Genomic DNA, 16,325 nt, shown 5'->3' with positions numbered 1-16,325 from the left:
AGAAGTCAATCAAATTCTACTGAGAGGGGGAGTCCACACTGATCAAAATGTGGTCACCAGACGGATTGTAATCAGTGTACAGCCATTGATCCCCAAAACAATAATTTATTATATTGCAGTTTACTAATCTTTAGATGTGGGGGCTGCAATAGTTTTCATTTTTAGGCTTTTTTCCCTTTATTTTCACCTGGCAATCTAGCAGATGTAGCAGTTAGATGGTTGAGACCAACCATTTAACACTGATAGGGGTGCTAACGGTGCTCAGCTTATATTTATTTATGTAAAACCTTTATCTCAAAAGCAACAAAGCTGTAGCTCACAAACTCAGGGGTGCCCAACCTTTTGAAGAGCGAGGGCCACTTAAGCGACTTGGTAGCCGGCTGCGGGCCATAATGAGCAGAGCGGGTGGATGGCATGTTCGTGTCTGCTCTGCATATGCAGAGCAGACACTGACACAGCCCACTATACTTTTTAGTAGATCATATTGGAGGTAGGACACAAGTTTGTTTATGTCTTCCACTACTTAGAGGTGAATGGAGGGTCCAATTGGTTGGACTGTTGGACTGACCGTGTGAAAGGGGCCCAAGGCTGCTTTCACACTGATGTGCTGCAGGTTACCAACACCACGGGTGCAACGCAGTGTACCTTTGGCTTTTCTGCAATTTGCAATAGGCTTCCATTATATTCTGCAGGTCTGGTGCACTTTCAGAAAGCTCACCAAACTCGCAGGTAATAACAGAAGTCTATGGCTCAGTGAAGGTAAACTAATCTGCATCTGCGGATCAGTTTGAAAGCAGCCCAGTAACCACTGCAGAACAGATATGCCCATATATACACTGTGGCCCGGATTCACATACATTGGCGCATATTTATGCCGGCGTAGCGTATCTAATATACGCTACGCCGAACCAGCGCAGAGAGGCAAGCACCGAATTCACAAAGTACTTGCCTCCCAAACTGCGCTGGGTTCCCTCAGCGTAAACCGACGTAAGTGGAAGTGGGCGTGAGCCATGCTAATAAGGCGTGACGCAATGTAAATGATGGGCGGAGCGCCATGAAGATACGAATAATGAATGGCGCATGCGCCGTCCCGTGGACGTATCCAATCACTCTCCGAGCACAAGTTTTATTATCAACAGATGTAAAATATTTGCCTCTTTTTCCATACTTTGGTTTGGTTACTCATGTGTGTAGATGATGTCTGTCTCCACCTTATAAAAATTATAATTTAGATTGTAAGCTCTAATGAGCAGGGCCCTCTGATTCCTCTTGTACCAAATTGTAATGTAACTGTAATGTCTGCCTTTATTTTGTTAAGCGCTGCGCAAACTGTTGGTGCTATATAAAACCTGTATAATAATAACAATTACAATGTGATAATAATGTGTGAGTGATGTACACAAAGGGGTTGCTTTACTTATAATGTATGTATATCCAAATTTTTTTTTTTTTGGATAGAGCAGGAAAGGATTAGTCTTTATTTTTTTTTACAAGTATTGGACGCCTAGATTCCGGGGCCTGTTAACAAATGCCACATTGAATTACCAGACAGTGTATGTCTTCTGTCCATAAAAAGAGATATGTCAACTCCACTTTAATATGTGGGAAGGCAATAAATAATATTACTCATAAAATGAATTCAGCGTAAAGAAATGTGTGGCATTGTAATGTGTGTTTTTTATTATCCAAAGAACCATCCACAGAACTGATCATTACCTTTGGTGGGTTCTATATTGTGAGAGTCAGGCATGGATTGTCAAAAAATGTATTGAGTTTAAGATAGTAAATTGTATCTGTGCTCCAAAGCAGTTCTGGACAGATGGCAACAGGTATGCTGCAATTGAATCGGCAAAGAGCTTGCTGGGTTGTTTTTTTTTGCCGAGAAAACCGGTCGTGTGTACACTTTTCAACGAGAAAACCACAGAGGATCTCGTCGGGCCAAAAATAGAACATGTTCTCTATTTCCTTGACGGCAATGGGAAAATTTGGCTCGCCGAGATCCTCGGCGGCTTCACAAGGAACTCGACGAGCAAAACAATGTGTTTTTCCCGTCGAGTTTCTCGGCCGTGTGTACGAGGCCTTAGAAATAAATGTACAGTAAACATGTATTAAAACATGGACAGTATCAGAAGGGCAGTAGATGGTGTCAGTAGAGCATTGGACATGTCAGTAAGGCAGAGGTTGGTCTCAGTAGGGCAATGGATGGTGTCAGTCAGTAGAGCAGTGGACGTTGTCAGTAAGGCAGAGGACAGTGCCAGTAGAGCAGTGGATGGTGTCAGTAAGTAGAGCAGTGGACATTGTCAGTAGGGCTGTGAACTGTGTCAGTAGGGCAGTGGATGGTGTTAGTCAGTAAAGCAGTGGACATTGTCAGTAGGGCTGTGAACTGTGTCAGTGGGGCAGAGGACAGGCCATAAGAGCAGTGGATGGTGTCAGTAGGGCAGTGGACGGTGTCAGTAGTTTTTTATTTTCATTTTTTTAGTCAATTTTTACAATTATTTTTCACAAATATTATTATTTATTATTTTTACAATTGTTTTAGAAGCCCCTTTGGTGAAATTATAGGGTCTAAACCGACCACTGATGTCTCACTTTTGAGACAGAGAAAGGGACTGAGGACAAGGATTCCCGAGTCCCATTCTCACCAGCCTCAGCTGGATCGGCCCCTTTCTTCACTCTCCATCCTGAAACATTCCCCACAGCAGCTGGCGGGAGAGAAGGGAAGCTGGCAGTGCTGTGGTGCGGGGGGGGACACAGGGGAGGGGCATGCAGCAAGGGGAATCTGCACCACACAGGGTGATTAGGGTGTGCCCAGGCACATCTGGCACACCCTGTGCGCACACCTATACCGGTTGGGTTCTCTCCATTATCTCAGCATGATTATATGCTCTTCAGAAATGCTCTCTTGCCCTTCAACGCAATCATCGTCATTGTTAAATACAGTACAGATAACTATGAGTAGTAATACCAGCATGAGCTTTATTCCCTGTGGATATCTGCATAAAAAGAAAAAATGTACAGTATAATTTTTTTTCTATACATTTTTAGACATACTGTATATGTAAAAGAGAGCAGCTGGATGTAAATAATCTTATCAATGTGTTCTAAAGAGACTGTTATTGGGGGGTATGGAGGCAAACTGCTGCAGGTACAGTAATAGCTGCAGCCTCCAATACCTACCTGTCATGGCTGAATCTCAGGCCACTGAGACATGCAAAGCCTCAGCACTTACTGCACAATCCTATAACCTGCTCCTACATAATCCTTATAGCCAGTGATAGGTCAGTAGGAGTATGTGGAGGCGGGTTATTCATAATAGGTTATATCAGACTTGTGGTGGAACACCCAAAGAGCTTGGCATCTCATTCCAGATAGTTAGATAAGTCAAGTGGGAAGGAAAAAGGGATTTTTACGGATAATATTGAGAACCATTCATTGAAAAAAAAGCTATACAAAGTTTAATAAGAATCAAGTTAAAAACATAACAAGAACGGTTGGTGCACTAGTAAGCAGCTAAAATAGGGAATGGTCACATAAGCAGATAATAGGCCACAAGTGTTTCAAATTTGTATATTATCCTGACATGTTTCGCCCAGTAGCTTCATCAGGGGATATACGAATCACACAAGAGATTCTTGACATGAGCCAGAAATCCCCCAAAAATGACCACTGCCTATGGTAAAGGTGAACCAATACCGTAGGGAAGGGGGTCCTGCATGGTTACAGAGCACACATAGTGACCTGGTCAAAAATAGTATAGACAGAGCATGAGGTGGAAGGCACCTGGGGAAAATAAATATTTTTGGTGATATGCAAGGAGAATATCACTCCTAAGCGCAGCAAAGAAGTGAAAGGGTCGCCCTCCCTCTCTGACCATCCTGGGTGATTCGTATAATCCCTGATGAAGCTACCAGGCGAAACAGATCGGGATAATATACATATTTGTATAACTTTTTTTCAAATGGTTCTCATTATTATCTGTAAAGCACCATGAAAATCCCTTTCTCCTTCCCACTTGACATGTGGAGGCGGGGTTTAATGAAAGAACGTTGCCTGTCAGAATGGCCTTACAGATTTTATTAAATTGGGTGTAAAATTTTACTTAACAAATAGGAAATCTTTACTTTTTTTTATTTGTTTTTGCTTGTCTATTGATACTCAAATTGGGATGCAGCATTTGTTAACACCAATAAGGCTAGTATAGATCACATTGAACTTGATTTGATAGCTCTGATATAAAAAAATATATTTATATTTTGAATGTATAGTCTAATCTTTCTCGTAAACTTGTTTTGCAGACTATCACCCTGAAATATTTAAAGCTGCAGACTATAGTGATATCAATGGAGAATCTATTGACTCTCAGCATTTTTCAGGTAACGTCTCCAGTGTTTAAATTTTATCTTTAAACTTGAATTTAATGCAGTTATATTAAGAGCAATGTTTTATTATTTTTGCAATACTGTGAATTTATGGAAATTAGATACTTAAAGGTAGAGGTAATCGTGCCTAAAATCCCTCAAGACAGAAAAATTGTCTATACAATTAATTAACAATAAAGGTTTCAGTTCCATAAAGAACTAAAAGTCATATACGGGTCTGTTTTCATGATTTACTTTGTATGCCGTGTTTTCCAGGTGTTATAGAAGAAATCAATAAGGAACGCTGTCCTGTTCAAAAGTGTGTAGTAACATATACACTATATTACCAAAAGTATTATGATACCTGCCTGGGCCTTAATGTCAATAGACATCCTCCCATGCATGAGCTGCCTGCTCGCCCCCTGCCGATCCCGGCCCCTTACCATGTGATCAGCTGTCAGCCAATGACAGCTGATCACGTGATGTAAACAGAAGGTCGGTAATCGGCTCTTTTTCACCTCACGCTAACAGCGTGAGGAGGAAAAAAAAGCAAATCACGACTTCTGTCGAAAGGGACATCGGTCCCGAACAGGGAGAGCCACTTACGCCTCATCTGTGCCCACCAGTGCCCACAAGTGCCACCTCCCAGTGCATATCAGTGCCGCCAATCTGTGCCCACCAGTGCCGCCTGTCAGTGCCCACAAGGGCCACATCCCAGTGCATATCACTGCTGCCAAATCAGTACCCACCAGTGCCACCTGTTAATGCCCACCAGTGCCACCTATCAATGCCCATCATTTCCACCTATCAGTGTCACCTACCAGTGCCTTTTAGTGCCACCTATCAATGCCCATCAGTGCCACCTATCAGTGCCCACCAGTGCCACCTATCAGTTTCCATCAGTACCGCCTTATCAGTGCAGCCTATCAGTGCCCATCGGTGCAGCCTCATCAGCGCACATCAATGAAGGAAAAAAATTACCTGTTTGCAAAATGTTATAACAAACTATAAAACTGTTTTGTTATTTTTTTTTTCAAAATATTTGGTCTTTTTTCATTTTTAGTAAAAAATAAAAAACCCAGCAGGGATTTAATACCACCAAAGGAAAGTTCTATTTGTAGGAGAAAAATAATAAAAATCTCATTTGGGTAAGCAGGTCCGGATTTACTCCCTTTGCCGCCCCAAGGCCGGGTCCTTCAATGCAGCCCCCGCCTGCGCAGTACGGGGGGGACATTATCCACCGGGGGACTTTTTCGGCAGGACACTGAGAAGCGGGGGGGGGGTCCTGCTGCCGAAAATGACAAAATGACATTGAGAACCAGGAGAAGGGTTGCTGCTGCCAAGAACTATCTCACCTCCTCTTCCCTCTGTTTTTTGTCCTCTCCTCTCAGCCGCAGTGCCGCCCCTGCACCCACTGCCACCCCGAGGCCTGGCCTTGTTGGCCTTGTCTGGAATCCGGCCCTGTGGGTAAGTCGTAAGCATACCAAGACATTTTGGACAATTTTATGCTCCCAACTTTGTGGAAACAGTTTGGGGACATCCCTTTCCTGGTCCAACATGACTGCACACCAGTGCACAAAGCAAGGTCCATAAAGACATGGATGAGCGATTGTGGGGTGGAGGAACTTGACTGGCCTGCACAGAGCCCTTACCTTAACCCGATAGAACATCTTTGGGATGAATTAGCGCGGAGACTGCGAGCCAGGCCTTCTCGTCCACATCAGACACACTCCTAAACCTTGTGTACAGCCTTTCCAGAAGATTTGAAGCTGTTATAGCTGCAAAGGGTGGGCCAACTCAATATTGAACCCTACGGACTAAGACTGGGATGCCATTAACTACTTGCTTACCAGTTGCACTGCGGCAGGTTGGCATATCTGCGCGAATTGGCGTCATTGTACGCCAGCTCTTTAAAAAGCTTTAACAAGTGCGGGACTCGCAATACTTTTGGTATTATAGTGTAAGTAGTTATATCCATGAAATAAGATCAATAAGATAATATTTGTGTACTTTATCCCCCTGCATCTTGGACTTACAGATCTTGTATAGCTGGTTATTTAGGCGCTTGATAACTTTTTAAAGATTGTGTTGCCTAATAGTAAGTCACATACATAGCTGTGTAGACTATTAATTGAGAACGGTGGCAGAACTCCTGTAGATATTGTGCCGGATTCAGATACATTGCAGTATCTCCCGGCTCGGCGTAACGTATGTTAGATACGGTACGCCGCCGTAACTTAGGGCGCAAGTTCCGTATGTAGAAAGAACTTGCGCCCTTAGTTACGGCGGCGTAACGTATGTTGTGCGGTGTAAGCCTGCCTAATTCAAATGGGGATAATGTGGGCGTGTTTTATTTAAATCAATGGTGACCCCGCGTATTTGACGTATTTTACGAACGGCGCATGCGCCGTTCGTGAAAAAATCCCAGTGCGCATGCTCGAAATTACGCCGCAAGTCGTCATTGCTTTAGACGTGAGCGTAACTTACGTACAGCCCTATGCGCGAACGACTTACGCAAACAACGTAAAAATTTTAAAACTCGATGCGGGAACGACGTCCATACTTAACATTAGCTACGCCTCATATAGCAGGGGTAACTTTACGCCGAAAAAAGCCTAACGTAAATGACGTAAAAAAATGCGCCAGCCGGACGTACGTTTCTGAATCGGCGTAAATACCTAATTAGCATATTAATTGCGTAACTATACAGAAGCGCCACCTAGCGACCAGCGTAAATATGCAGCCTAAGATACGACGGTGTAAGACACTTACGCCGGTCGGATCTTAGGGAAATCTATGCGTAACTGATTCTCTGAATCAGGCGCATAGATACGACGGCCCGCACTCAGAGATACGACGGCGTATCTGGAGATACGCCGTCGTATCTCGTATCTGAATCCGGGCCAGTGACTTTCTGTCTTATTCAGTGGGGCAGTGAGAATTGAAAATGGAATTTGAGGTCTGGTTGGTTTTTCTGGGTTATTGTACTTTGCAGATCCTCATTGCTCTTTGCACTATTTTACAGATTACGCCTGATTTTGCATTACCTTCCATTGTAATTATGTAATGCTTTTGTAAAATGCTAATGATGCAGACGTAATGCTATATTCCACCCACGGCATAAAACTACCCAGTCTCCAGATTATGTTACTTTGTCTGGAATGTCAATTTATGCTGGGTGAATGAAACGTTTCTGATGGACATCTTTTCATAGCCCAGTGGGTGGTATATGGATAGATCAACTCCAACAGCTTTTGAATATTTGCAATAGATGCAATATTTAATTTTTTTGCTGTATATCAAAGTATACAGTGCCTTGAAAAAGTATTCATACCCCTTGAAATTTTCCACATTTTGTCATGTTACAACCAAAAACATAAAGTGGCTCATTATTGTGAAGTGGAAGGAAAATTATAAAATGGCGGCGTGCATTTGTATTCAGCCCCCTTAACTCTGATACCTCTAACTAAAATCTAGTAGAACCAATTGCCTTCAGAAGTCACCTAATTAGTAAATAGAGTCCACCTGTGTGTAATTTAATCTCAGCTGTTCTGTGAAGCCCTCATAGGTTTGTTAGAGAACCTAAAGCCTCGTACACACAATCCGATTTTTGGCCAACTGAGCGTCAGACTTTTGTCAAAAGGGCGTGTACCTGGATTTTGTCTTGCATACTAACAGCACACAATTGTCGGCCAACAAACACAAACGTAGTGACGTGCTACGTGGAACTTTAGCTCTTGAGCGCCACCCTTTGGGCACCTTCTGCTAATGTCGTGTCTGGTGAACATTGATTTCTGAGCATGCGTGGTTGTATTTTGGACTTGACAACAGACCGTTGTCCATCGGAAATTTACTAGCCTGCCATCCAACATTTGTTGGCCAAAAGTTGGACAACAATTGTCTGAAGGAGCCTAATAATGGTTGGATTTTAGGCCAACGGTCTGTTACCACACAATCCCCTGCCAACAATCTGATCGTGTGTATGAGGCTTTAGTGAACAAACAGCATCATGAAGACCAAGGAACACACCAGACAGGTCAGGGATAAAGTTGTGGAGAAGTTTAAAGCAGGGTTAGGTTATAAAAAATGATCCCGAGCTTTGAACATCTCACTGAGCACTGTTCAATCCAGCATCTGAAAATAGAAAGAGTATGGCACCAACTGCAAACTTATCAAGATATGGCCTGCAGGGAGAGTTACCTAAACTGACAGGCCGGGCAGAGAGAGCATTAATCAGAGAAGCAGCCAAGAGGCCCATGGTAACTCTGGAGGAGCTGCAGAGATCCACAGCCAGGGGCGGACTGACCATTCGGGCTCTCGGGCACTGCCGAGGGCCCCATGACACTAGGGGGCCCCATCAGGGTTGCCAGCCTCAGTAAAACCAGGGACAGTATGTAAAAATCTGTGTTTTTTTACATCTGTCCCTGAAATGTCCCTTACCGACATCCTTTTGGTCTAAAAATCCCAAGATTATAGCTGACCCGCCTCTCCAGTACCTTTTCAGTGTGTGTATGTGTATACTGTGTATAAATACTGTATGTGTGTGTATACTGTGTGGCCCCATAATCAATTGCCCGGGGCCCCCATAATCTCCTATTGCCTGGGGGCCCCATGAGTTGTCAGTCCGCCCCTGTCCACAGCTCAGGTGGGAGAATCTCTCCACAGGACAACTATTAGTCGTGCACTCCACAAATCTGGCCTTTATGGAAGAGTGGCAAGAAGAAAGCTATTGTTGAAACAAAGCCACAAAAATTCCCATTTGCAGTTGGGGGTGCTGAATACAAATGCGCACCACACTTTTCACATATTTATTTAAAAAAAAAAAAACATTTAACATTTTCCTTCCACTTCACAGTTATGAGCCATTAAGATAAAAAAAAAAAACCTTCTGCCTTTACAATCACTTTAAAGCTGAAGTAAACTGCAGAAGAAAAAAAAGACAATTGCAAGACAATGGCATAATGTGCGAGTATACATCTTACCTTAGTACGAAGCTCCCATAGCCCCACCTGGTCAGCGCTGAGAGGGCTAACATGTTGCCTCACTGTTCCTTCTGTGGCTGCAGGCTCTGGCGCTGTGAGTGGCCAAAGCCACATGCGGGGTTCTGGCACGATACGCCGGACCTTCACTGTGCATGTGCCGCTGACGTCAGCGGCTGCATGCAGGGGGAATATCTCCTAAATGGTGTAGGTTTAGGAGATCTTCATTTTACCTACAGGTAAGCCTTATTATAGCGCAAAAAATAAAAAACGCAGAGGTGATCAAATACCACCAAAATAAAACTCTATTTGTGAGAAAAAAAGGACGCCAATTTTGTTTGGGAGCCACGTCGCACGACCGCGCAATTTTCAGTTAAAGCGACGCAGTGCCGAATCGCAAAAAGGCGCAAGGTCCTTAACCTGCATAATGGTCCGGGTCTTAATGGTTGATGGGAGAGGAAGGGGTTATACTGGCCTACTAACAGTTTTATTTGCAAGTGCCCAATGCTCCTGAAAGTGGCAGTATAACCCATACGTCTCAGAATCATTCTGACCCTTAAGCTGCGTTCACACTGCGGCGGGAAGGTACGTTAGCGGTAAAGCGCCGCTAGTTTTAGCTGCGCTTTTCGGCCGATAGCAGGGTGCTTTTAACCAGTGAAGCATGGTGGTGGTAGTGTCATGGCGTGGGCATGTATGGCTGCCAATGGAACTGGTTCTCTTGTATTTATTGATGATGTGACTGCTGACAAAAGCAGCAGGATGAATTCTGAAGTGTTTCGGGCAATATTATTATCTACTCATATTCAGCCAAATGCTTCAGAACTCATTGGCGCTTCACAGTGCAGATGGACCATGACCCGAAGCATACTGCGAAAGCAACCAAAGAGTTTTTTAAGGGAAATAAGTGGAATGTTATGCAATGGCCAAGTCAATCACCTGACCTGAATCCGATTGAGCATGCATTTCACTTGCTGAAGACAAAACTGAAGGGAAAATGCCCCAAGAACAAGCAGGAACTGAAGACAGTTGCAGTGACAGAGCATCACCAGGGATGAAACCCAATGTCTGGTGATGTCTATGCGTTCCAGACTTCAGGCTGTAATTGACCGTGTAGCGCTACCCCCTCAGGAGCCGCCGGTTGTTGTTGGGATCGGCATATTAAGTTACCTCTTAGGCCTCGTACACACAACCGAGTTTCTCGGCAAAAAACAGCAAGAAACTTGCTGGGAGATATTTTTTTGCCGAGGAAACTGGTCGTGTGTACATTTTCGTCGAGGAAACTGTCGAGAAACACGACGAGCCAAAAAGAGAGCATGTTCTCTATTTCCTTGACGGGAATGGAGAAAATTGGCTTGTCGAGTTTCTCGACGGCTTCACAAGGAACTTGACGAGCAAAACGATGTGTTTCGCCCGTCGAGTTTCTCGGTCGTGTGTACGAGGCCTTACCGTTGTCTAGGGGTGAAGTTGATGAGTAGATTAAGGGAGCGAATGTCCAGACAATAAATAAAGGTTTTCCGAATGCTTTATCCTCGGCCCAACATGACCAACGTCAACATGAGGTAGAAAGGAAAGGTTGATGAAGTGATAGAGAACTTTGCAGTATCAGGCCTGGATATGAAGTGAGCGATCCTGCTCTCAGTAGTAATAAACACAGTTCGTCGCCACTCTAGCCAGAGTGGGTGAAGTACCCCAGGGCAAACTTCTGCCACGAGTCTGGCAGCCGAAGCGCTACTTTAAGGTTGCTGGGAGGAACAGGTCTCTGCCACAGACCTGGCTCTAGGGACCTCTGCCACAGGCCTAGCACTTGGATGAGCTGAATGGATTGAGCGAATCCTCCCAGTAAATTGAGTCAGAGTCACCGGGTGACAGTTGAAGTGTACCTGTCAATGTCCCGGTCACCAGATCCCCGATGGTTCGTTCAGGCCCCTCGGATAACCTGCTTTTGGGTTCTCCTTGAGCCAATCCCCCACCGTTCAGCACATAGCTTGGGATCTCTTCAATAGAGCCGGGGACTCAGCGAGTCACTGGGGCCCCTTTCAGCAACATGGAACTCCGCGTAGCATGCGACCCCGGCCTGGTAGGCCATATCGCCGGGGTCTATTGGATGCGCACACCCTGAAGGTGGGTGCCGCACCTGGAACCCACGAAGAACCAACAAAAATTGCGTCTGCCACAGATATACTCTCCCCCAGCATGCCCCGCAAGGGAAAACTCCTCTAATTGGCTGCTGGGGAAAAATTGCTCTGCCAGAACCGCTCTAGCGCCAACTGTCGCCCAGGGATGGGATCGCATCCCTGGAGCGCAGATTGGCCTACAGGACAGTTCAGGAATGACAGCAGCCCAAATTTAACAAATTCTGAATGGGAGCAAAATAACTCCCATTCCCCACTAACTTTAGCGTAGTGCTTATACTGAAAGTAAGGGGGCGCTACAACTGCAAAGGATTTGCAACCAAGTATTAAAAAGTGAAAGTTTGAATTATGATTGTTAATCTGTCCCATTACTTTTGGTCCCTTTAAAAGTGGGAGGCACATATACAAACTGTTGTAATTCCTACACCGTTCCCCTGATTTGGATGTAAATACCCTCAAATTAAAGCTGAAAGTCTGCAGTTAAAGCACATCTTGTTAGTTTCATTTCAAATCCATTGTGGTGTTTTATAGAGCCAAAAAGATTAGAATTGTGTCGATGTTCCAATATGTATGGACCTGACTGTAAATACCTTTTTAAGAGCCGGTTCACACTGGGGCGACTCGTTAGACGACTCAGCCGCCTGACGAGTCGCATACCATTCTATGCAATAGAACCGTTCTAATAGGAGCGACGACTTAGAAAAAGGTTCTTGTACGACTTCGGGGGCGGCTCGGGGCGACTTGCATTGACTTCTATACAGAGGTCATTTTGCAGGTCGCCTCCGAAGTCGTCTTCAGGACGCTTTGCGGAGTCGCCCCCGAAGTCGTGCCGCCTAAGTGTGAACCGGCTCTTATGTGATCACATTCCCTCTGTTCTTAGCTGCATAAGAGCTTGGGGGAGGAGAAACAACAGAACACTGAGCTTCCCAGCGAAAGGCCGTGTGGGGGGGGGGGGCGTTTGGGCTGGTGTCAGGACAAGTCTGATCATCGGAGGAGAGCAGGCAGTGTTCCCAGCATAGCTATCAAACTGACCACACTGTGTTCTCCTGCATAGTGTGATCAGTTTGTTTTTATAGGAGAGCAAAGGGACTGGCAGGAACACCAGGGATTTCACACACAGGAAGCAATACAAAGAGAACAGAATACTTTTTCATGCCAGTGCATGATACAGCAGGCACATATCAGGAGTATAAAATGTTGGGTTTAGATACTCCTTAAACTAGATAAAACAGATTTTGCACGTTGGGTTTAGAACTACTTTGAATGTTATTTTTGTTCATTTTTGTAAATCCACTCTTGTCTGTAAACAATGTTCAGCACAGATGGAATTGTTCCGTAGAAAAATATGTTTGTGAGATTCCAGTTTCCTGGTTTATTTCGGTTGCCATTACCTGCGTTATCAGCACAGGAATATGTCAAGCATGCATTACAGCAAATGCTAGTTGTCTGACTTGCTAATTTAATATTCATAACCTGTAGCATGATGTGCTCTGCTTAATATATTTGTCCTCAGCTGGCTGAAATGAAATGTTTGTCATCCTTGTTAAAAATGAATTGTCATCAGATAATAAGCATTCGGCATGTATGAGAGAGCGAGCTAATTAAATGCCCAGAGTTAATGTGGCTGAATAGGAAAATGGAAAACAAAATGCTTGCCCAACTGTTGCAAAATGTAGCTCTATTGTAATTCTTCAGACGCTGCACACACCTAATGTGGTTACAAGGCAAGGCTTTTCTCAATGAGAAACCCTTAATGTCACTTTGGCAGCCAGTCTTGCACACAACCCATGCCATTTTAATTGGCTTACAAACCTTTTGGGTTATATCTGCATATTTTCTTCCTGATTTTTATTCAACCCTATACACAAATAAACTAGATAACAGTTCAGTGGTATATACGACTACATATATCATACTGTATATACTATATACAATATGGGGCAGATTCAGAAAGACTCACGACGGGCGTATCAGTAGATACGCCGTCGTAAGTCCGAATCCGCGCCGTCGCAACTTTAAGCGTATGCTCAAACTGAGATACGCATTAAATGTTGCTAAGATACGGCCGGCGTAAGTCTCCTACGCCGTTGTATCTTAACTGCCTATTTACGCTGGCCGCTAGGGGCGTGTACGCTGATTTACGCCTAGAATATGTAAATCAGCAAGATACGCCTATTCACGAACGTACGCTTGCCCGTCGCAGTAAAGATACGCCGTTTACGTAAGGCGTTTTCAGGCGTAAAGATAAACCACCAAAAACATGGACGTCGGAACCGCGTCAAATTTTTCACGTTTTACGTTGTTTGCGTAAGTCGTCCGTGAATGGGGCTGTGGGCGTAGGTTATGCTCACGTCGAAAGCATTGACTATTTGCGACGTGATTTGGAGCATGCGCACTGGGATACGTTCACGGACGGCGCATGCGCCGTTCGTTAGAAACGTCATTTACATGGGGTCACACTTAATTTACATAAAACACACCCACAGCTTCAACATTTGAATTAGGCGGGCTTACGCCGGCCCTAATACGCTACGCCGCCGTAACTTCGGCCGCAAAATCTATGTGAATACCATACTCGCCTCTCAAAGTTACGGCGGCGTAGCGTATAGGAGATACGCTACGCCCGCCTAAAGGTATGTGAATCTAGCCCTATATGTATACAGACAGACAATATGGCTGTCATTATAATGCCTCCAGATCAATAAATGAGGGCACCCATGAAGAATTAATTTTCTTCCATTTTGGAACACTGTTAAGTCCTACCCTTATCTTATATACCCATATCTGCCTTATAGTGGTTATAAACCTCAGGCACTAAATATGAACAAATCCTACCCCTCTGTACTGTACACTTGTCTCTATCCAAAGCACTGAGTTCGATTTTTCTATGCTGCCTCGTACCTCTGTTATCTACCTCATGAGTCACGTTGGACAGCTTTTTCCAGCTCCTAGAGATAATTGGTGATGGGGGAGGGGAGCTCCAACACACAGCCTGTGATTGACAGCCACAGTTATGCATGTTCCCTGTGTACTGGGAGGAGGGGGATGTATCCCTACCCTCCAATCAGGGCTCAGAAATCTTCTCCCTAAGCTTTGTAGCAGTGTTTCTCAACTCCAGTCCTCAACAGGTCATGTTTTCTTGCTTTCCATTATTTTGCACAGGTGATTTGATCAGTTTCACTGCCTTAAGCCTCGTAAACACGACCGAGGAACTCGACGGGCGAAACACATCGTTTTCCTCGTCGAGTTCCTTGTTAGGCTGTCGAGAAACTCGACAAGGCAAGTTTCTCCATTCCCGTCTCGGAAATAGTGAACTTTCTCTCTTTTTGGCTCGTCGAGTTTCTCGACAGTTTCCCAGACGAAAATGTACACACGACCGGTTTCCCCGGCAAAAAAATATCTCCCAGCAAGTTTCTTGCTGGTTTTTGCCAAGAAACTCTGTCGTGTGTACGAGGCCTCAGGCCTCAGGCCTCGTACACACGACTGTTTTCCTCGACAGAATCCATCAATAAACTTGGTGGCAGAGCTTTTTTGCAGAGGAAAACGGTCGTGTGTATGTTTTTCATTGAGAAAACTGTAGAGGAACTCGAAGAGAAAAAAAGAGAACAAGTTCTATTTTTCCTTGTCGGGAGTCTCAATTTCCTCGTCGTGTTCCTCGTCGAGCTGGTTTTTCGACGAGAAACACGTTCGTGTGTATGCTTAGAAACCCGCACATGCTCAGAAGGGTGGCGCCACTGGAATCAAACTTCCCCTTTATAGTGCCGTCGTACGTGTTTTATGTCACCACGTTTGAGAATGACGAGATTTGGTCTTGACAGTGTGTACGCAAAGAAAGCTTGTCAAGTTTCTCGAAAAGCCTAACAAGGAACTCGTTGAGAAAATGATGTTTCATTTACGACGAATTCCTCGGTCGTGTGTACGAGGCCTTAGTAATTACCATAACTCTTTCATCTGAGAGAAATCCTGAAAACATGACCTGTTGGGTCACCTTGAGGACTGGGGTTGAGAAACACAGCTCTGTAGTATCAGATTTCAGATCTCCGCCCTCTGCTTTTCAGAGCTGCGAGATGCTGTGTGAATTGTGTGTTTTAGGAGGCTGTAAAGATGACCGCAGACAACCAGGTAAAACTTTTGTGAAAGGATTTGGATCACCTGAGGCTAGTCACATCACTTGGTATATGTAGGGGGTTTTCAACCACTTTAACCACTTGCTGGCCAGCCGCTGTCATTATACTGCAGCAGGTTGGCTCGTTCCTGCCAATTGCCGTAGATGTACGTCGGTCCTTTAAACAGCTATAGCAGACACGCGTGCAGCTGCTGCACGGCGGCAGGCTACCTGCGATCGCTCCACAGAGAGGCAGAACAGGGATCTGTCAATGCAAACAAAGAGATCCCCATTCTGTAAGGGAAGTAGAGAGTAATAGTCTGTTCCTAATGATTTGGAACAGCGATCTCTCTTCTCCTCCAGTCAGTACACTCCCCCCACAGTTAGAAACACCTCCCAGGGAACACATTTAACCACTTGTTTGCCCCCTAGTGTTAACCCCTTCCAGTGACATTTATACAGTAATCAGTGCATTTTTATAGCACTGATAGCTGTATAAATGTCAGTGGTCCCAAAAAAGTGTCAAAAGTGTCCGATCTGTCCGCCACAATGTCACAGTCCCGCTAAAAATCGCTGATCAACGCCATTACTAGTAACAAAAAAATGTTTTGTAGACGCTATGACTTTTGCACAAACCAATCAATATACGTCTATTGCATTTTTTTTACCAAAAATATGTAGAAGAATACATATTGACCTAAACAAAATTCAAAAAATTTAAAAAATTGTCAGTCTTTTTTTGTTTATAGCA

The 16,325-nt window shown here is 44.5% G+C and overlaps 1 protein-coding gene across 1 annotated transcript in view; it reads left to right on the top strand.

The window, feature by feature from the left end:
* The window catches only part of BEND7 (BEN domain containing 7), a 93,654-nt gene that overhangs the window by 6,000 nt on the left and 71,329 nt on the right, over positions 1–16,325 (top strand). The window contains exon 2 of the mRNA XM_040343412.1: positions 4,296–4,373. Coding sequence (XP_040199346.1) covers positions 4,296–4,373 — 78 coding nt within the window. The remainder of the gene's footprint in view (positions 1–4,295; positions 4,374–16,325) is intronic.

The sequence above is a fragment of the Rana temporaria genome, chromosome 3, assembly GCF_905171775.1.
Source record: "Rana temporaria chromosome 3, aRanTem1.1, whole genome shotgun sequence".
NCBI classification, from domain to species: Eukaryota; Metazoa; Chordata; class Amphibia; order Anura; family Ranidae; genus Rana; species Rana temporaria.
This window is presented reverse-complemented; position numbering and strand designations above follow the sequence as displayed.